Source organism: Muntiacus reevesi, chromosome 17 (assembly GCF_963930625.1).
Source record: "Muntiacus reevesi chromosome 17, mMunRee1.1, whole genome shotgun sequence".
Lineage (NCBI taxonomy): Eukaryota > Metazoa > Chordata > Mammalia > Artiodactyla > Cervidae > Muntiacus > Muntiacus reevesi.
In genome coordinates this window covers 857,141-879,377 of record NC_089265.1, presented here as the reverse complement: position 1 = coordinate 879,377, position 22,237 = coordinate 857,141, and the positions used below count along the sequence as shown (strand labels likewise).

Genomic DNA, 22,237 nt, shown 5'->3' with positions numbered 1-22,237 from the left:
AAAAAGATAAAAAAAGTTGATGTCTATTAGTTTCATGTGAAAGTAGATCACAGGGGAAATTTGACACTGGGGGAAAATGACTCAATCTGGGAATAAATCCAGAGTAAATGAGAGATTGCTCACAACCAAGTGGGACGCAGCAAGCTAGAGGAACTCAGTTATTTTCTTATACAACCCTAAATTAGTTTATTTTAGACTCTGTGGAGTTGGACCATAAAGAAGGCTGAGCGCCAAAGAATTGATGCTTTTGAACTGTGGTGCTGGAGAAAACTCTTGAGAGTCTCTTGGACTGCAAGGAGATCCAACCAGTCCATCCTAAAGGAGATCAGTCCTGAATATTCATTGGAAGGACTGATGCTGAAGCTGAAGCTCCAATACTTTGGCCACCTGATGCAAAGGGCTGACTCATTGGAAAACACCCTGATGCTGGGAGAGATTGAAGGCAGGAGGAGAAGGGGACAACAGAGGATGAGACAGTTGGATGGCATCACCTACTCGATGGACATGAGTTTGAGTAAGCTCCAGGAGATGGTGAAGGACAGGGAAGCCTGGCATGCTGCAGTCCATGGGATCAAAAAGAGTCGGACACGGCTGGGTAACTGCATGACTGAACAACAAGACCCTGTGGAGTGTACACTGCAGGCTGGGAAGGATCTGGGAGACAGAGCAATTCGAAACTTTAATTTATCATCTACAGATACAGTGTTGGAGCGACTTCTGGTCATTTTCCAGAGGTCAAGCTCTTAAGCAAAAGGACATTCAGCTCAGGCCAATGTCCCACCCAAACCCACGACATAGAGCCAGCCTGGCGGGATGGCTTCCCCAGACACACCCAGTTGGGCCCTGTCCCCGATGCCTGTTGTCTGCCTGGACCCCCTCAGCCACGGGGTTCCACCCAAATCCAGCTCTAGGTCTGAGGCCTGGTCTACATCTGGGTCTAGTGCATCACCAGCCTGCCTGCACGCTGCCAGGCACTCAGGCAGGAGGGCATGCCAAGGAGGGGCAGGCCCGGATGCAGGGCAAGGGCGGACTGGCGGGTGGTCCCGGCACCAGGGTTCCGGTTTCCGAGGCGCCCTCCTCCGTCCTGAGTGAGAGGAGCCAGAACTAAGGCGGCCCTGCAGAGCCGTCCCTTCCTCACTCCACCCACTCACGACTGCGGGAGAATGCCAGTTTACTTACACTGCTTCCTACGGGCTGTGTGCAAGCGGTCTTTGACCTTTTGTTATGTGCAAGAGAAAGCCTCGCTGTTTCCCCGTGGGCGACACACAGTGACCACGGGGGCAGTGGCCCTTGGCGGAAATCAACTTCTCAAGGAACGCTCGGACAGGGGCCATCTCACTGCTTCTAGAAACTTCCGTATGCCATTTTTGGGTAAAAATTAAAACTTCTTCATTATCTTTCTCTCTAGCAAGACAGCTGTTTAGTGTCAGACTGTCACAGTAAGGACGAGACCAAATACAGTTCTTAAACGCAGGATAATGAGAACACATGAAGTGAAACTCCTGCTGTTTCTCAGGCCTCACTGTGGAACCGGCCCCTCTGAGTGTGAGGCTGCTTTGTGACAGAATGCACACTGGATGTAAAGGATGCTGCTCAAAGGAAACGACAGCTGTGAAGGAGAGGAGGGAACCAACGATAAACAAGTCCCCCAAAATGAGGCTTCACTCCGAGGCCAAACTGTCCAGAGGCCAAGCTACAAAGTCCAAGTTAGAAAAGACAGGAGATCTTTCACTGTGCACTGCACGGTACTCAGGCCGTGTTTGACCGCTTTATTTTTCTTGCTGCAGATGGTACTGAACACAATGATACATCCCAGAAACCAGATGGCACGGGAACTATTTTCCAATGAAGAAAGAAACAAGGACAAGAAAATATTTGTGGTCTTTCCAGAAATCTTTCACAACCTTCACATTTTATGGCTATTACTAGGAAAGCAGAAAAGTCTGCAATGATAGCCGAGCCATATAATTACCCATATGTGACCGATTTATAAAATCCTGTGAGATAAAAAAGCACACCAGTGAGCGGGACCTACTCCTTGTGTTTCCCAACATGCAGAGAGGAGGAAAAATACTTGGAGAGTATGTTAGTGAATCCGCGGTGTCACTAGCTTCATACCAGGAGGCTGGAGTCACAAAGACCACTTGAAAAGATACACCCTCGCCCTCATAGACATACAAAGGGGACCCATGGGACGCTGTGAACCAAAGCAGGGCATAAGCAGGCACACTCCAGGGTTTCTGAGTTAAGATAGGGGAGAGACGCGAGACACAGGGACACTAACTGAATGCTCCTGTTTACAAAGGCTTTTGAGCATCATCAAAAACCTTCAGAGTCAATACACATCCTTCCCACAGCCTTGATCACCGGAGGCGCCCACGTCACCCTCGTATGACCTGCACACCCAGGGTCAGAAGACGTGAACCTCGCACAGCAAAGCTGCACGTCCTGCCTACAATTAATTCATAGCTTCCTTTTGAATAAGGGAGCAAACTTGTGTGTCAATTTACGCACGGTTATCCAGCCAATGTGTCTCACGAAAATCTACGTGTTTTATCCAACTCATTTAATAAGGACCTTATTCTCAAAACCAAATGAAAGAATATCCAGTTCCCTGCCACATATGGAAAAACTTTTCAAAAACCGACATCCATTCCAGTGCTCTCCACAAGGTTTGTGTAATCATAACTTAAGTCAAGTAAGGAAACAGTTATCCTTAGGTCTGCTGAGAAAATGAGCAGTCTGCTTTTACACATGTAAGAGGAATTAACTCAAATAAAGCTCCCTGTGACTAATATTTTCACCATTAGGTGATGGATTCCTTTCAGTGAAGAATCTACATGTTCACAGAAAAAAAGAAATGGATGGTAAAAAAAAAAAACAAAAAACCAGAAACAAAACTGGCAACCCAATGTTGGTCTGTTGCAGCAGACAGAAATATATTCTCTAGTAGTAAAAGTTTTAGACACAAACTGAAATTCAATACCGATGGGTTAGAGAGTCACTAGCTAAGAATGACTGTCTTACAGTATCAAAATCTAGGGGAGAGGCTTGTGCAATAAAAACCCACTCACGGTTCTGCCTGGATGGAAGAGGTGGTAACCACAGAATGAACACACTGCTACTATGGAAATAAAATGAGAAGCAACAAACAAAAAAGTGTGAACTGGACTGGAGATGGCCATCTGCTTCTCAGTACAAACACCGCCTGGGGCGCTGAGTGTGGAACCCCAACAGGTGACCCAGGGCGCCTGCCGGTCCTGCCCCACCCCTCCCCGAGGCAGCCTGCCCCTGCCTCTCCTCCTGGTCCCCCTGCTCTGGCCCCACAGAGCCCCTCTGCAGGGTTATCTGTGGGGACCTTGTTCCCACACAACACCCCGCCTCCTCGAACAGTGTCATTGGAAATGCTTCTGTACTGACGCACGTTACTGAAGTCTTGAGAATGTCAGGGTATCTGTCGTGATCCTCTCTGACCGAGGAGCATCCTGCGTGGTCCTGGACTCCCTGGTCCACTCCGAGGACAGTGCTGACCCCCCCCAGGGAGGCCCCCTCTCTTCAAGGTCTCTGCGCCCCTCCCACCATCCCTGTCCCCAGCTCGACGCCAGCCCTGGCCAGGTCCTCACTCTGCTGACAGCTTCACTGCTTCCCCTAGTTGTCATCCATGTAAATGTTCCCTCTAAAGTGTCCACTTCAGGCTCCCCTGGTAGCTCAGCTGGTAAAGAATCTGCCTGCAGTGCAGGAGACCCTGGTTCGATTCCTGGGTTGGGAAGATCCCATGGAGAAGAGATAGGCTACCCACTCCAGTATTCTTGGGCTTCCCTGGTGGTTCAGATGGTAAAGAATCCACCTGCATTGTGGAAGACCCGGGTTTGATCCCTGGGTTGGGGAGATCCCCTGGTGGAGGGCATGGCAACCCACTCCAGTATTCCTGCCTGGAGAATCCCATGGACAGAGGAGCCTGGCAGGCTACAGTCCATGGGGTTGCAAAGAGTCAGACCCAGCAAAGTGTCTACCTCAGGCTCCCTGACCACCTTCTCCAGGCTGTGACATCCTGTCCGGCACCTCCCCTGGACACTCAGGCCTCCCTGCAGCACCTCAACCGCTTGCAAGTCCCTCTGTCTTGAGGTTTTGAACGTTCAGCATCCTCTCTCACTTCGCTTGCTTCCCCATCGCCCTGTTCTCCCATCTCCCCTCCTGAGTCATCTTCATCCTTGGTGTCCATTCCCTTGGCTCCTAGCTCTTTTCCCCTCAAGTCCCAATGCGGCCTCACCTGCTTCCCTTTCTGACCCAGCAAGGGCCGGCCGGTGGTGCCGGCCAAGGAGAAAGCTGTGACGGGGTGTTCACCTTGGAGGGCAGGCCACAGTTGTAACCTAGTCCTGAGACCAGGCTCCCTGGGGGCCAGTGGGCCAGGGTCCAACCCCAATGGGTCCTCCCCATTTTCACAAGCACACAGCTCCTGTCCTGGACTCCCTGGCCTCTCTCACCGCTGGCCTCAGCCTGGCTCTTCTTCACCCCGTTCGCCACAGACCCCTTCCTCTGTCGGCAGGCATTTTCCTGACAGCATTGTTGTCTGACTCGGAACCTCAATCTTCCTCCTTGCATCTCTTCTCCTTCCCCACTGCTTCTGAGCCGGGAGTTTCACCCTACTTTCTGGGCGAGGCCCTGTGTGGACTGGCCACGCAAGGCTGATCTGTAAAATACTTGGCTCATCTGGGCTTTAAGATGGCAATCTCTGACTCCTCTCACTTTCATCCCAGCTCCTGAGACGCCTTTGGAGGAAGCGGGTGGGGGTGGCGGAGAGGAGAGGAGCACAGACATGAGTGGGGAGCGGAGTCTGTCTGGAACACAGGGTGTTCTCCAGGGAGGGCTCCCGGGATGCGGTCACAGCCCAGGGGGAATCCAGGAGCCCCCGGTGTCTGGGGGGAGAGCAGGGCTTGGGGCCGGGGGTGGGGGGTGGGAGCTCACAGGGCCACAGCCTCCTGCCTCCAGCTGTGCTCAGAGCCGACTGACCCTGGTGACTGAGCTGAGGCTGAACAGAGGGCGGAGGACAGGAGAGACAGGCTCCAAAAGGGCTTATTTTGTTAATAATTTTTTTTAAATTTGATTTTTAAAAAAACTGTCTTTTTTTTTTTCTGGTCATGCCATGAGGCATGTAGGATCTCAGCTCCCCAGCCGGGGACAGAACCCAGGCCCCTGCATTGGAAGCATGGAGTCTCAACCACTGGACCACCAGGGAAGGCCCAGGGCTTATTTCCTTTAGAATAACACTTGTAAGCATAAAAGAGCTCATATTGTTGAAAAATCAGTTGGGAAATCAAGTGAACAAGAAAACGTCACCTGCTCAGCAGCCCACCTCCTGAGAGCTCCTGGTGACAGCTGCTGTGTTTCCTTCTAACACACAGTAGGAGCTTATACTGATTTATTTTTTTGGCCATGCCACATGACCTACAGGATCCTCGTGCCCTGACCAAGGACTGAAAGTGCCCTCAGCAGTGAAAACACGAGCCCTAACTGCTGGACTGCCAGAGACTCCCACATAATACACATTTAGTCTGTTGAAATGGTACTTGTTTTCTTTCACAAAATTAGTATTCAGCTCATACATCAGTTTCTGCTAGTAATTTTTGCTCAACACTTTTGTTAATATTTGGACACCAGATTCATAGCACTGTCTCTGGGCATGTGGTTCATACATGGCTCTGTCTTTTCTCTGTCTTTTCTCTGTCTTTTCTTTTCCCCAGCCTCTTTAAAAATAAAAGTATCTAGCCAGCAGGGACTACATTTTCCAGCTCACTCTGTGATCACCCAAGGGGCCCTCATGTGCACTTAGACGAGATGGATTCACTGAAGGGACACTGCGTCATCATGCACTCGTTCACGGAGAGCGCCTAACACTTATGAACACAAACCATCCTTCTGGGTGCTGAGAACTACTTCAAATATACGTAGTGTTATCAGCAAATACTTCCAACTCTATTTTAGACACAAGGAGGACTCAAGCTTCTTTTAGGACATTTCTGTACCTTTAAGGACCTCATCACATCTGCTGGGAGAGGGTGTGATGTGACCTTTGTTCCTTACTTTGCCCCCAACTGCTTTCCTTATCTTCTGGTTGTTGTGTGTGTTTAGATCTAGCAGGCAAGGCTTAACCTAGGCTAGAACCTAGGAGACCATTTGTGTTCTAGAGCCAAACTGGCAGAGTGACATAATGCAAGAGTGAGCTCCTGAACCCCAGACAGCAAAGGTGAAAGGAAGAAAAACTTCCAGTGTGCTGACAGGGCTGTACCTGGGGCCTGGGCCACGTCCCCCGTAAACGGGATGGGGAAGAGCAGCCGGCCGCTCTCGCAAGGTAAGCAGACATCTGCATCAGACGGTGTTGACCTGTCAAGGACACACACCTTGAAGCAGCAGGGTGCCTGGCCTCCGGCCAGCAGGCAGCAGGGTGCAAGGGTCCCTCGCTTCCCCACACACCTCACGGTATCCACAGTGTTGCAAAGTAAGATATTCATAAAAGGGGACATAGAAGAAACGAGGAAGTGCAAAGGCTCCCACATCAAGTACCCTGGATGTCCTTCTCTACTGTAACTCCATCAGTGGGGTTTTGATTTGATCCTTCATATTCACTCAGCTTCTAGGACAAGCAGGTCAGTGGGAAGTACCATCAAGTGAGAAACCTCTGTGGTTGGTGGGGACAGAGAGTAAAAACCCTATAGTGGACCTGGGTCAGAAGCAAGCCCGACAAATGAGGTCACTCTAAACAGAAGAGACTTCTTTCTCTTTGTGGGTCTGTTCTTGTTTCATTCATTCAAAATATTTCTGCGTGTTTACACTTTGTCAGGCCCTGACTGAGGACCCAGCAAAACGCAGTGAGAAGACAGTGAGGTCTTCCACAGTAAGAAGCATCACCGTGGAAGAAACATCACCCAAACCAGCCTGCAGGCAAGTGAGCAGAGATCAGAAGTAGCTCCGTGCCGTGGGGACAGCAGAGAGTGGTTTATGGGGACAGCTGGGGACACAGCAGGGCAGGTGGTAACAGGAAGAAAGGCACAGCCAGCCGTCCGCAGCCCAAGGACATGCCAGGGAGTGGACACGCCAGGCAAGGGAGCCCCATGCCCAATATCATGTCTAGGAGCGGGGTGGGACCACGGGGAGCTTCCAGGCAGGGCAGGTCTGGCTCAGCTGACCCTCTGATGAGAGGGGTCCAGGCTGCCCCTCCTCCTCCTGTCCGCTCTCACCACTGCTCCTCATCATGCAGATGTCAGCCCAGAACTGGGCCAGGCGACGTGGAGGCAGCAGTGCATCTATGGGGCCTGTCCCGCTGTCAGACAAGTGCTGCAGGAAGAACCGCGGCGCTCAGGGTGGGAGTGAGAGCAAGGAGGACGGAAGACGCAAGGATCCCGAGGAGCAGCCCTTCTGAGCAGCCATTTGGCCCTTTCAGGTAGGAATTCTGACACTGCTTCCTCCAGCAGCCGGGGGAGGAGACGGCAGGGAGAAGCATGCAGAGGAAGCTCCATCCACACCTTTGGCAGGTGACGGAGCAGGGAGCACCTCAGGGTCACGCCTCCATCCTCAGACACAGAGGGGGCTCTGAGGGGCGGAGGACCTGCGCTCGGCGTACAAGCATGCGCCGTCTCCCCGCTGAGCGGGCCTGCGTCCAGCACGGGGACGTGCCCCGGCGTCCCCTCCTCTCATCTCCTCTCGGACGCCTCATCAGCTCCTTCCACACACAGAGGAAGAACATCAAAGAAGGAGGAAGAGACGGGGTCTGAAAGCAGCGTCCGCTCTTCCCACGCCTCTGGGCCTGGCGCAGGAGATGCTCTTGGTGAGAGGACGGGACCAGCTTCTCCGTGTTTTCCACATGCCCCTGCTCAGTGAGGCCCCGAGGTCCCTCCAGGTTTGTCCCTGGAGACACTACACACCTGTGTCTTTCAGGGACTGCTTTTCGGCAAGAATAAAGAGATGGGATTTTATTTCCCATTAACAAACTGAGTGGTGTATTTATTTTGCCTCTTCAGGCAGCATTTGTAGACTTACTCAGTGGGCTCTGAACAAGGACAACATGACAAGTAGCTCACAAGCTGGTTTACCTTCCTTCCCTCCTCTTTCGCTCTGATAAGCACTATGATTTCAGCCGCACTTGACTTCTCTCCCGTGCACTGCGAGGGACGACGCTGGGTGTCAGACACGGAGACTCTCGGACTCTCTCCCTGGGTGGAGTGAACGTGCCCGCTGGTCTGTGGTGTGGTGTGTGGGCACCTGGAACTCACTGAACGGCTACGCTCAACCCCAGTGAACTCACACTGGAAGGGCAGAGTCTGAGCCAAGGACACCGCCTTGGGGGTGAACGTGGGAACCCACAACCCTGGGCCAGGGCGCTCCCTCAGGGCAGAGGCAGACAGCCAGGGGCTGGGAGGGCGGCAAGACCCATGCTGGGGGTTTGTGTTCCAGAACCTGGCTGCAGAAAGGAATTCAGGACATTCCCACCTTTTCATTTTAGTCTTTTTTTTCCCGTCCTATGATTGCTACTGAGCTATTTGAGAGGAAAAATACAAAGAGATTTTCCTTCTGACAACGACACTTTTTCAGGAATCTAACAAATCAAATACTTTTTCAGGTGCACTTAATAAGAGTAAATATTTAAATTCCTATTATTTTTAGTCCCTCCTAATTGTTTCCCGTTTGCTTACAAATGATTCAGATGAATGGTATGCTATAAAGTTCCCTACCCACCCCCCAAATATAAGCCTCTCCTTTTCTATGAAAAGGAGTAAAATCAGGGGTTGATGAAAAAAGATTCGAGTGGATCAGTTTTTCCACTGCTAATCATAAGATGCAAAGCTTCATTTTCCCCCCAAAGTATGAAAAGAAACAGACATCTATAAGAATTTTACTTATTGTAAGAATTTTACTTAGTGGTTACATTAATCATTGACACCCTGGACATCATTCCAATTATAGATGCCATTCAATGGCATTCCTATCAATGGATACAGCCTTTAAAACAACAAGCCAACCTTCTCAGAAAAGACCACGATAACAGCGAAAGGGGTGGAAGGCCTCATACCAGACCTTGGCACTGGTTCCCTCAACCACTTCTGTATTGTTTGACCTGCCACTTCAAGCATGCACTCGCTTTGTGATGAAAACAAAATCCAAAAAATGCTATAATTCCTAAGAAAATTTAAAAATTGATATATATGTTGGAAAGGTCAATCACATATTATTTCCTCCGTAGTGACTGGAAGGTACTCATACAACATGGACATCATGAAGGGATGCTTTAAGAATACACTTAAACACACAAAGACTTGAAAACAGAAAGCAGGACGAAAACCTGCCGCCAGCAGTGTGACTTCTAAGCTACCAAGTTTCCCTCAATTTCCCATGAAGGGAATTTAGACACTGAACTCCACCTTCCCTGGACTCGACTTTAACTGAACTCCTGACTAGTAAGCAGATCATGTCAGTCTGCAAACCTGTGCCCGAGCCATTCAAGTAGCTCTTAACAACCACAGAAGTGTTCTGTCCAGCTCTTATAGACACCCCGCACACAGTCGAGTTAGAGCTGAAGAGCTGCTGAAACCCCTGAGATACGGAGGCTGCGAGGCCTGTGAGCAGCCCCTCCCGTTCGCTCTCCGGTGATTTACACTCAAGAGCCAGCAGGTGCTGTCAGTGGACATCCGCCCTCCCTACCCCAGGAGGGCTGGTCCCTTGCCTCATCAAAAGCACTGCAAATACACACTCACGATGCAAAGATAAAAGCAGACAGCAGAGGCAATTAATTCAGAGGGCTGGAGCTACAGGGGCATAAACCTCTCTTCAGGTGGTCTCTCTGAGTTGCTGAGACCTGTCCCGCATTTCAGGGGGGCTTCGTCTAGGTGAGGAACATGCTACTGTACACAGCTGAGCAGCCCATCGCCCACAAAACGAGCCCGGCAGATACAGGGGGAAGCCTGAGGTGTTCATTGTAAAACATAATAAAAGCAAGTTCTGAAGCTGCGATTCAGGGCAGTGCAGAAGTTTCCTTTCCCATCTGTTGACTCAGGCACTAGTCTGGCTGACTTGTTCTTTAAGTGGTCTAATAATGCCCATGAAACTGCCCCCAAAACAATAAAGTGATGAACGAATGTAAGATGCCATCCTAATCGGAATACTGGCCTGTTCCCACAAGGAGCCACAGGCAGGGGGAGGAAGCAGTCACTCCTGTCCTGAGGCCGCCTTCCTGCCCCACAGCACAGCCCTCCCCCAGACAGCGAGGGGAGCACAGGCCCTGCAGAGGCCACCCTCGTGGATCACGGCCTCGGTGATAGGACCCTGAGGTTCCCGCCGACCTCCGTCAGGGCAGGGACTCCGCTCTGCTCTGCTCAGAGGGATCCTTTAACTGACTCTCTAACGGGTTCACCAGCACCCTCCCGGGTGGTGGCGGCACAAACCGCCCATACAGGCGTGACCACCCTTTTGTAACAGTGGGGACCACGTAGGAAGGCGGTGCGGGTGGGAGCACGCCTTTCTGGAGCCCTGCACCCAGCCGCCTGGGCTGCGGGAGGCGCTCTTCCTCCACCCCTCCGGCAGCCTGCCACACCCGCAACCTCCATCTCGAGCTGCAGGCTCCGTGCTCAGTCAGATTTCTTCACCAGCGCCTCCACTGAAGACAGCGGCAGGATTTTCATAGGTCAGCTCTGAGCAGGCCCTTCCCCACCCTCTGAGGAGCCCTCTGCCCCCCGGCAGGACAGCTCCGCAGCTGAAACCAGCGACGGTCTTTAGCAAAAGGCAGGTTGAACCAAGCCTCTCACTTGCTTCTCTGCTTTGGGGTGTTTTTCCATGTGAGGGGCCCCACTGAGTAGCGAGGTCACACCAGCCGGACGCCTGCCTGCAGGAGGCCTTGCGGGGGAGGTCTGGACCCCAGGCCCCTGGCAGAGGCCGGACGGTGCACGCGGCAGGGGTACTCACAGCTTGGGCTTGGCGCGCAGAGGCGGCGGCTCCTTCGCGGGGGACAGCAGGGCGGGCGGGCTGGGGAGAGCGGGGCCGCCGTCGGCTCGGCCGTTCACCACCCCGTTCACTCCGCGTGCGGGGCGCGCGCCGGTGGCTTCCCTGTCGGCGGCAGGGCTCAGCCCCGACTCGGGGCCGCTCACGGCAGGGGCCTCCGCCGGCTGCTGTGGCGCCAGCTCCAAGGCGTTCGGCTCCCAGAGCGGGGACGGCGGCGGGAAGCGGCCACTGCCGGACTCTCCTGCCGAGTCGTAGCCGCAGGCGTCTGTGCTGGCTGAGGGAGGTGAGGGGGGCTCGGTAAGCCGGCCGGCCGCAGCCCCTTCCCCCGCGCCCACAGCCTGGAGCCCGGGCCTGGGGCTGCTGCGGGCCGGGCCGGCGGGGGCGGGGCGGGCGGTTCCCCTGGCGGGACTCCTCTCCCAGGGGGCTCACAAGTGCACCCCAGCTACCAGGCCATTAACAAACTTCAAACAAGAGCTAAAAAAATGACAGCAGACTATGGTCAGGACGATCTTATATGCAGGGCAGCAAAAGAGACACAGAGGTAAAGAACAGACTGTTGGACTCTGTGGGAGAAGGCGGGAGTGGGATGATTTGAGAGAACAGCGTTGAAACATGTATATTGTCATATGGAAAGCAGATGGCCAGTGCAGGTTTGATGCGTGAAGCAGGGCACTCAGAGCCGGTGCTCGGGGACAACGCTGCGGGATGGGGGGGGGGGGGGGACGGAGGTGGGGGGCGTTCACGATGGGGGACACATGTGCACCAGTGGCTGATTCATGTGGATGTATGGCGAAAACCACCACAATACTGTAAAGTAATTATCCTTCACTTAAACAAATTCAGGCTTCCCTGGTGGCTCAGACGGTAAAGCGTCTGCCCACAATGCGGGAGACCCAGGTTCAATCCCTGGGTCGGGAAAATCCCCCTGGAGAAGGAAATGGCAACCCACTCCAGTACTCTTTCCTGGAAAATTCCATGGACCGAGGAGCATGGTAGGCTACAGTCCATGCGGTCGCAAAGGTCGGACGCGCCTGAGTGACTTCACTTTAAATAAATTTAAAAAAGAAAAAGACCACACAGACACCATCAACAGACGACACTTCATCCTCTTATTCTCTGTTTCAGCCTAGAACACCCTACCTGTGCTTCGCTGAGGTTAGCTCAGGCTACAGAGGTCCTCTGCTGAGCAGTGGGAAGTCACCCCTTCACTCATCGGTCCTAAAGCCAAGCGAGGCTCTGAGGGAAATGTCTTACGACCTCATAGGGAATTATTCCCCGTTCAAGTGACCGCTGCAACTGTGACTCAGAGCAGAACACTGCTCATTACTCTCAGTGGGTAACGGAGAGCATCCTGACACAAGGGTGTGTCTTCCCAGGACCCTGTGCCCCGCCCAGCACCAAGCAGGGCTTCTGGAGTGTCCTTAAGATGCTCCCTGGGGTGAGCAGAAAGCTTGAAAACAGCTCTTGGTCACGTTTGGCCGAGAGTAGGTTTATCCCTGAGAAAGACTGGAATCCTACTTGCTAATCTCGGTCACACAAACGTGGAGCTGGAGCTTTGGCTGCATGGTCAGAGCACTGCACCTGTGCTGGGGCCATTCGCTGGGGCCATCTTCAGCCCCAAATCAAACACTGGACCCTCTCTGTGGCTCGGATCACAACCCTGGAGCCTCCTGTTAACACAGTCCTCAATCCTGCCAACGGAGCCCTGTGAAGGAGAACTTTATAGTTCCTTTCTTACTGAAGATGAAGAATCAGGAATCCCTCCTACCGCCCTAAACTGGTTTGTCTGTGTCTCTGCCGCCCCCTACCAACCAGCGCGCCGGCTTCCAGAGAAATCCCTTTGAAACTTGCAGAGCTTTGAATCCACCTCCAGCTGAGGACTGCGATACTAGGTGCCGACTTGGTCAAAGAGGTAATTTATAACCGTTGTAAAATAAACAACAGAAATAATGCCATAAAACCCAAGTAAAGCTAGTTAATAATAGCAGAATACTCATGTTTGACTCTTGTGACCCCATGGACTATAACCTACCAGGCTCCTCTGTTCATGGAATTCTCTAGGCAAGAATACTGGAGTGGGTTGTTATTCCCTTTCCCAGGGAATCTTTCCCACCCAGGGATTAAACCCATGTCTCCTGCATTGCAGGCGGATTCCTTACCACTGTGCCATGAGGGAAGCCCCAGAAAACAGTTAACTAAAGGTCAAAGAAACAGAGGAAAAGAACGGTTTCACACTTTCCCTAAGTGCTAAGTTTCTGAGTTTACAAAAATGCCCCGATATTCTTGGAGGTTGGTTTGAACAATAAAACGCACTGCTTGAGTTTCTCGTAGGACTCAGTTCTCAGTGAAATCTGGTTTCTACGATCTCTGCCGCTTCCGTAGGTCTACTGCGCGGGGTTAAACACTGACTGACTCGCCCTGGTGCCTCCCCATCCCGGGTTGCTGCTCATGTCATTCTGGCAGGCGGGAGGACATGGGCAGCCAGCTCCATTGTTCCCAGGACAGAGAACACACTCCCGAAGCAGTGGCCTAGGTGTGTGTCTCACCACACTATCATCACCCTGTGCTGTCATCACTTGTTTCCCACAGCCCACCCCCACTGGCTCCTCAGCCCCTCCCCACTGTCCCCAGCCCACTCCCCCCGCTCCCAGCGCCCCCCACCCCAGCCTTCTGTTTTGTGATGAAGCATGGATTGTTAGCATGACTCCTGGAGGCTGGGCAGTCCTCTGGGCAGTCCTTTCTGCAGTGGGGACCTGGCGTACCTGAGGTGACCACCAGCTGGGCAGTGCTGGCTGCTGAGCCGTAATCATTTCTGGCCGAGCATGTGAAGATGCCAGCGTCCTCGGGGAACGTCTCTGCAATAACCAGGGTGCAGATCTCCTCTGGAAGGAAGAGAACCGAGTCACTCATCAGAGGGCACCCACAGGGTTGCTCCCAAGAAGCCAGACTTCTGCCTTCTAACCCAAGCAAATTCGGTAACAGTTATCATGGGGTCACTTTACGAAGTATTCACAGTGTAATCTATTGACATTTAATTTAGCTATTCAACCTGGTGGCAAAGCTTTGGAGTCAGATGGATGCTTGGTGATTGTGACCAAGCTCTGTCTTTATCAGGCTTGGCTTCTTTGCCTATAAAGCAGGGATAACGTACTCCTTGTGAGGATCCTGTGATGAGGACACAAGAGGTTTGCAAAGTGTGTGCCCCTACGCTCGGTACGTGGGAGATGCCAGCCCTGCCTAGTTTGGCTGATGCTCATGGAACTTCTCAATAACAAAAGAGCTGCTCATCCGAAGCCCTTACTGGGGACATCAAGCTTCTCTGAGAAGCTGACAATGGGGAAAAGAGAATATAACGGGGAAATGTAGACAGTTACTCTGGAAGCTACTGTTACGCAGCGTGGTTGTCTTCTGTGGGGTAAGAAGCTCAGACTCTGGGACCAGAGACTGGGGCACGAATGAGGGTGTTGCCACATGGTGCCTTTGTGACTCTGGCCCACCTCTTACCTAAAGATGGAGACAGTAAGAGAAAGTACCTTCTGGGTCTTGTATGAACCATGACTCATAAATCACCCATCACAGGGTTGTCGTGAGGGTCAATGCTGGTAACCATCACAACCGTTCACAGTTACAGAAGCCCTGCTCCAGTGCTAGGTGCCAATTCCAGCACTGAACAGACACGAGTTTAGATTTAACCCTCATGTCAACCTCACAAGTTACGTTTGCTATGATTAGCCTGTTTCACAGACAGGATAGCTGAAGCACGGGGATGCTAACTGATTTACCCAAAGTCACGCGGTTCATAAGCGGCAAAATCAGAATGTGAACAAGGTCGGGCTCCAGACTTCACTCTCACGACCATCTATGGTTGCGACAAGACACGCACTATGGTCAGGGCACTGCCTGGTGACTTAGGGCAACCGCTGCATCGTAAGCAACTGCCGGTGGTTTCACTAAAAAGCAGCTTCCTAGTTAATCAATGTATGCATAATATGCATGTGTCATTTTGGGAGTCTGTTAACTATTATCACATGGAATGATGGTCTATGTTGCATCAGTGACATAGGATGGCTGTGTTGGTAAATGTTAAGAAAAGTGTATTTCTGATTCCACAGACACTCTGATTAATTGCACATCATGTGGAATACGTGAGACTGTGGATTGTTTGCAGGAATGACTGCGGCTGCTCCTCCTATACCCAGGCCCTGGGCACCAGGCTCTGCAGTCCTGTCTCAGCCTGGGATCGGGGGGATCCCCTCCTATACTCCGGCCCCACTCATCCCGGGCTCTGCAGTCCTGTCTCAGCCTGGGATCGGGGGATCCCCTCCTATACTCCAGCCCCACTCATCCCGGGCTCTGCAGTCCTGTCCCAGGCCTGGGATCGGGGGGATCCCCTCCTACACCTAGGCACCCCCCACACCTGGCTCTGCAGTCCTGTCTCAGTCCTGAGATCTGGGGGTTCCCCTCCTACACCTAGGTCCCCCCACATAAGGCTCTTAGTCCTGTCTCAGGCTTGGGACTTGGGGGTTCCCCTCCAACACCCAGGCCTCCCTGCTCCGGGCTCTGTCCCAACCCTGAGATTCAGCTGGCCTGGCAGCCGCTTTAACCTGGGAGGCGGTAGGAATGATGTCCCTTCAGAGCCAAAGTCTTGGGGGCCCTGTCCCTCTGCTCCATCTCTGAGAGCCCTGATGGACCCTTGGTGACCTGGAGCTCAGGGCACCCCGGGCTGAGATGGGCCACTGCCCACCACCCGAGACCACTGTCTTCCCAGCCACCCTGAAGGCTGACTATGCCCACCACGTGCGCCTAGGGGGTGGGGGCCGAGCCTGACAGAGCTGCCGATGGCCGAACCACAGAATTAGGCGCCACACAGGGGGTCGCCACGTGGAGGCACTGGTGTTTGAGCCCTGTGCCTTGTAGCCAGAGCTGGCAAACCTGGATGAGGGCCGCACTTCCCTTCCTCTGACAGTGCGGAGGGCACACTTTTCAGAGCTCAGAGCTCAGAGTAAGGCATCTCCCCTGGAGTCAACCACCAGTGATGAGAGCAGCAAACTGGCCTCAAAACAATTTAAGAAGTACTATCTTATGATAAAAATACTGCTATTTATTAAAATTACATCTCTTAACTTTTACAGACCAACAGAAGTAGGAAATGCAAAAGTAGATCAATTAAGGCTTCCTTGCTGGCTCCACGGTAAAGAATCTGCCTGCCAATGCAGGAGACGTGGGTTCGATCCCTAATCCCTGAGGATCCACACACTGTGGAGCAACTAGGCCCGTGCACCACAATTATCGAGCCCGTGCTCTAGAGCCTGGAAACCACAAATACTGAAGCCCAGCTGCTCTAGAGGCCATCCTCTGAAACAAGAGAAGTCACTGCAATGAGAGGCCTGAGCACTGCAAGTAGAGAGTAGGACCCTGCCAACCCACCATCGATGCTACTAGAGAAAAGTTCGGCAAAGATCCAACACAGCAAAAACCAAAAATAAGTAAATAAAAGGTAGACCAATGAAACAGTAAATAAAATGAAAGTAAGTCTTCCTTTATATCCCAAGAGAGCTTGTTGACCTTGACTTCAATCACAAGATATGCTGAGTTCTCAATAATGTACTGCTGTCTTTCAACAAACAAAATTATTTTCCCTTTTTGAAATAACGGTATCATGGAAGACTTCCTGTGCTATGAATAGTGGGAAAAGGCCAGGAACTATGCATTTTCTCTTCTAGTTTGTTTTAAACTAATGGGGGGGGGTTGCCATCTGCTTTCATAGGTCATGATCTACAGTTTAAAAACACTGCCCTAGGGGGCCCACTGGAGTTCCTGGCTCAACAACCATCAAGGAATCCTGCTAGATGGAGCTATTTGGGGTATTAGGGAAAGGGTTTTCAGGGAAAGGCTTGAGAGCATTTCTAGCACACGACTACTCCTGATGCAAAGGCTCAGTGACCAGGAGAGGAAGACAGGGAAGAGGGGGAGGGTGCCCTGTGTGTCTTGACTGCCCTGCACACACTTCCACACTTTCCACCGACAAGAAAGACACGAAGCAAGAAACAATTCCAGTGGAGGGTGGGGGGTGTCACGTAAGACGGATCCTGGAGAAAGTCAGATTTATCCGGAAGTGCATCGGGGACTGGGGATTTGTCAAGTGAACACACAAATTTGGGCTATGAGGACTAGCTCAAATTGCTCATTCCTTTGGGCGAGGTCCCAAGGGATCCTCCCAAGGTCACAGTTAATTAATGTTGAGGCTCAAATGCTGAAGGTCATACCCTGCCTCCCATGAGCTCCTTAGCACAAGGCCTTTGGGTGTTCTGCATTTTCTCCTCATCCAGAAGATGGGGAGCTCAATGGAAATGAAGCTGCGAAAGGTGGGAAAGCGGGAGTTTCTTGGATCTGAACATCTGAATTACTCTCAGTGTCCAAGTGACTCACTGCAAGCCCACCTGCACGAAAGCTGGGCTCTGCGTCCTCCAGGGACAGACACACTGGGAGGACGCCAGTCCAGCCCCAAGGGCGCTGTCACAGGGCCCTGCTGGTAGGAGAAGAGAAGAGAGGAGAAGAGAAGCCCAGTCTATGGAGATCTGGGGAAAACCCCCACCCTCCACCCTGTGCTGGCCATCCTCTGGGAGATGGGCTCAGCAGCACTTGCTGCTGGGTGCCCGTGCCCTCCTCCCCATCGCGCTGTCCTGGAAGATGGAGCTTCTGGAGACAGAGAAATGCCTGAGAAGCTTTCCTTGCAAGCATGCTGTTTACAGTTCATACACTGCTGTGTTGTAAAGGTACCTTTTAAATCAGGATAAGGTCCTACCTAGCAGGGAGGAGAGAAATCGGTCTGGGAGCAATGACCTCGTTAACTCTCAGAGTGCCCTCTTATGTTATCTACAATTTTGTGATCTCTTTTTTTTAAAGTCATGCCATTTTAAGAAAACCCCAGCTTGTCTATTCAGCTGCCCCTTCTCACCCAGAGGACCCTTCAGAGACTGAAAAGGCTTTGGGTTTCAAATCTGACTCCACAAACTTCATTTTCTAGAAATTCTCAGGGACACTTCACCTGCATAAAATGAGGTATGTCCATGCACAGAGCTGATGACCGACGGGACAGTTTACAGACTGAACAAAAGAGAATAAAAAAGCACGACCAAGTTCTCTGGGCTATCTTCAGACACTGCCACGTCTCAGGGGCTTTCACAAGATGAAGCTTTAGTCCAGCGCCCTAGAAGGTGTTCAGCTTTGCTTCTCTTGGAAAATTGCATCCGAAAGTGACAACAGGCTCATGTTTTGCTGAGAAAGCAGCATCTTGGCTCGTATGCTTCTGACATTAAGGGAAGAAGAAAGCCAGGAAGACAGGGCACGAGCCCAGCGCCAGCACTCAGTTCTCATCCGGGAGCATCTGCTTTGAACAAAGACCTTTAGACATCTGTGAGGTACATTTTGGTGAGGGATGGGAATCAGGAAATGACTGCTTGTCTCAAAGACAGAGGCTCACTTGCTTGTATTAAAAATCTGTCCTTTTAAAAAATGGAAAAGTTTAAATTTACTAATGACTCTAATTATGATCTATTCGAATCCAATTTTCCTAACTGGAAAGCTTTGATTTGAAGACATATAACAACTTACTAAATCAGAAATCTTTTTGCTGGTGGTAAATTCTATTTTTTTTACCATTACTTAAAAGTTACTTAATCATATAACTACCTCTCAGAGGTTTATCCCAAATTTCATTCAACTTCTTGGTCATGCTTAACTTTTCATTAAATACAAACAAAACCATTTTGTTTCCGGAAACATAAAATAAGGAAGCAGCATGGATTATATTACTGGATCCTCTGGGTAACTGGGAGATGTTTTCATAAATGTCTTCCTTCACGGGACTTTGTTTTTCCCCTGTGGGGTCCAGCCTAACTAAAAATAAAATGCAGCTTTTACCTTCCAAACCACATAATTTGGCTAATGCAACTATTAATAATAATAAAAAAGGAATCTGGACTAAAGTTAGCAAGATGTGATTCAGTGTGGGTAACTGTAAGACATATACATTTTTTAAAGGACTTTTAAAAATTACCAACTCTATCATATATAAAGAAAGATATTTAAAGTGCACAGTTTAAGACTCACTGATATAGAGAACAGACTTGTGGTTGCCAAGAAGGGGTGGGGGAAGAAGGGACCAACTGGGAGGCTGGGTTTAGCAGATGTAATAAGCTTTTATATATAGGATGGATAAACAACAAGGACCTACTGTACAGAACAGGCAACTACATTCAGTATCCTGTGATAAATCATAGTGGAAAAGAATATGAAAAGAATGCATATATATATATACATACACATATATAAAACTGAATTACTTTAACATACAGCAAAAACTAACATTATAAATCAACTACACTTCAATGAAAAAATTAAAAAAATAAAAATGCACAGATTAGGGAGTAACATTGAAAGGAACCACAGCAGACTCATCAATAAATCTAAGAAAAGAAAGATGACCAGTTCTTTAGAAATGCCCCCAACACCCACCCCGGCTGAGTCTTCCTTTCCGTCTGACGTCCTCGTATGTTTACCACACGTCTGTAGCCTCTTCAGCAGTGCGCCCTTTAGGTTCACTTTGCTTGTAACTTACTTTCATCGGCGCGTGGGTGGTTCACACATCGTGCTGCTTCAGGTGTAACGCAGGGTGAGTCAGTTATGCGTGGACATGGACCCACTCTGCTTTAGGTCCTCTCCCCACACGAGCTGCTGCAAGCCTGGGCCGCGCTCCCCGTGCTGCCCAGGGGGCCCCTGATGGTTCCCTGTCTTACAAGCAGCGCTGTGAACATCTCAGTCCCAATCTCCCAGCTTATCCCTGCCCAGCCTCCTTCCCCGTTGGTGGCCGGAACCTTGTTTTCTACATCTGTGACTATTTCTGTTATGCAAATAAGTTCATTTGTATCATTATTTTGGATGTCACATGAGTGATGTCATATGATACTTATTTTTTCTGACTTCACTTAAATGTTGACTAACAAGGATTTTGGAGAAGAAAATGGCAACCCACTGCAGTATTCTCACTGAGAAAATCCTAAGGACAGAGAAGTCTGGGGGGGTCCAGTCCACAGCACCTGAAAAAGTCGGACATGGCTGAGCACAACCAGCATTTATCTTACTGTATAAAGAAAAGGCCAACTTGCCACTGTCAGAAAAAAGTTGAGCTTCCCCAGGGGTTTACCAAAGCACATAGGGGTCCTGAGTGGTCCCGGCCGCAGGGTCTCCTGGGAAATCTGGGGCTCCGGGTTGGCTGGGGGCTGTGTGGAGGGGCTGAGCACCGGCAGGAGCGGAGCAGCTGGCCGGAAGACCTACGGGGTCTGCATCTGTCATGTGACCGCTTTGAAGTTTAACCTGGCTGACTTTCTGCTCTTAGCTCTGGGTCAGATCAGAGCACGTCCATAAGCAGGTACAAGTGTGCTCCCAGCCGATCCCGCAGGCAGGGATGGGGGTCAGGCCCAGCAGAGATGCGACCTGGGGTCAGGCACCCGCCTCCCCCATCATCTGTCATCAGGGCAGGAGATGGGCGCAGGCCCTGAGCTCTGAGTGGGGAACGCCTCACTGTGTCTGTCCTCGCCACATCCCAATGCGGCCGTGCCCCGTGGGCGCCCCAGCCCTGCCCGCGTTTGCTGTCACACTCCTTGCTGCCCTGCGTCTCGCTCCGGCCGGTGAGGTCTCTCGCTGCCAGGAGCGCAGCCTGCAGACAGGTGGTACGGGGCCCCCCGAAAGCCATGCAAGTCTGACAGATCCCGAGCGCATCTCTGTGTGGAGCCAGAGGCTCGGCTGGGGTCCAGCACATCACAGCGGCACGTGGAAGGCCTGCCTCACCTCTGAGTGCTCTGAGCCTGCTCCGAGGCCCGGTCTCTCCGATCCACGTACTATTGTGCGCCAAGGCTTCCTCCTCGGGTGTGGGGCCATCATGGCCTCGTCCCGAGCGCAGGGACTTCACACGACACGTGGCCATCACTGTGTCCACACACTGAGGCTCAGGGTCCCTTCAGTCTGCACACAGACTCCCTCCAGTTTGGGGAATAAACACAGTGTCTCACGGATAATCCCTCCCCATCACCCTCGCCTCCTGGAATCCCAGGTGCGAACGTGCAGTCCACCCTGGCGGGTCTCTACCGTCTGATTTTCAATCCTTCTCTCTCTCACATCCCTCCTCTGTCTTTTCCTCCTCCTTTGTCAGACATTTTCCCAGCTTTTCTTTCTGTTACCAGTCTTTTCATTCCACGAACTCCTCGTTTTCTGAACACCCTCCTCTCCTCCCAGGTCTTGTATTTTTAGTTTTGCTTCCTGGGTGTGGTGATTCTCTTGTCTCTCTGATGATAGCGTTGCTGTGTTCCATGATTTCTCTTAGTGGGTCTGCTTCCTCCACAGTGCATTCTGGGGAGCTCATCCTGCTTTTCTGTACACCACAGAGGGCAGTTTCTCCATCCGGTTTTGATCTCTTCCCATCCTCATGGTTCTGAGCCGTGTGGAAGCTCGGAGCAACAGAGAGCTCTGGGCACCTTGGTCTTCCCGCAGCTGCCTCTGTGTTGAAGAAACTCCTAGATTGTCACGGGTGGGGTTTTTTCTTTCGGGGTGTTCCAGCTGCCCAGAGAGGAGACCCAGCATCTCAGCTCAGCCGGGCTTCCCAGGGCTAGGGCAGCAGGCATTGGGGGGGAGGAGGCAGGTCTCAGGTCCTCAGAGTGATGTGGTCCTTCTGTCTCCTGCTTGAAGTCTTTCCCTCACTCTCCAGACCTTAAACCAGACTTTCATGGTTCACAAGACCCTAACTGTCTCAGAAATTTTTCATGGTGTTCCAAACCAAAAGATGCAGTGAACAGCCTTGTTTACTAAGTAGTTCTTCCCAAGAATGTAATAATATCTAGGTCTTAAGAAGTTACTGTTTTTAAAAATACACATAAATTGACGGAAAAATATCAGTATTTTATTCTTAAATCCCCATGATCACTCATGTGTGTATGTGTCTATGTGTGCTCAGCCCTGGACCATGGCACAACTCCTCCCGGAGTCACACTGGACCCGCCACCTCCTCCCATGGTCCACGCTGGACCTGCCACCCTCCTCTTGTGTCCACGCTGGACCCGCCACCCTCCTCTTGTGTCCATGCTGGACCCACCACCCTCCTTCCATGGTCCACACTGGACCTGCCACCTCCTCCTCCCATGGTCCACGCTGGACCCGCCACCCTCCTCTTGTGTCCACGCTGGACCTGCCACCCTCC

The 22,237-nt window shown here is 51.5% G+C and overlaps 1 protein-coding gene across 5 annotated transcripts in view; it reads right to left on the bottom strand.

Annotated features, from left to right (window-relative positions):
• PALLD (palladin, cytoskeletal associated protein) overlaps positions 1 to 22,237 on the bottom strand; it is a 373,189-nt gene that overhangs the window by 166,631 nt on the left and 184,321 nt on the right. For all 5 annotated transcript variants that reach the window (XM_065908290.1, XM_065908291.1, XM_065908292.1 and 2 more), the window contains 2 exons: positions 13,749 to 13,868; positions 10,951 to 11,260 (listed from right to left, as the gene is read on the bottom strand). In XM_065908290.1, coding sequence (XP_065764362.1) covers positions 10,951 to 11,260; positions 13,749 to 13,868 — 430 coding nt within the window. The remainder of the gene's footprint in view (positions 1 to 10,950; positions 11,261 to 13,748; positions 13,869 to 22,237) is intronic.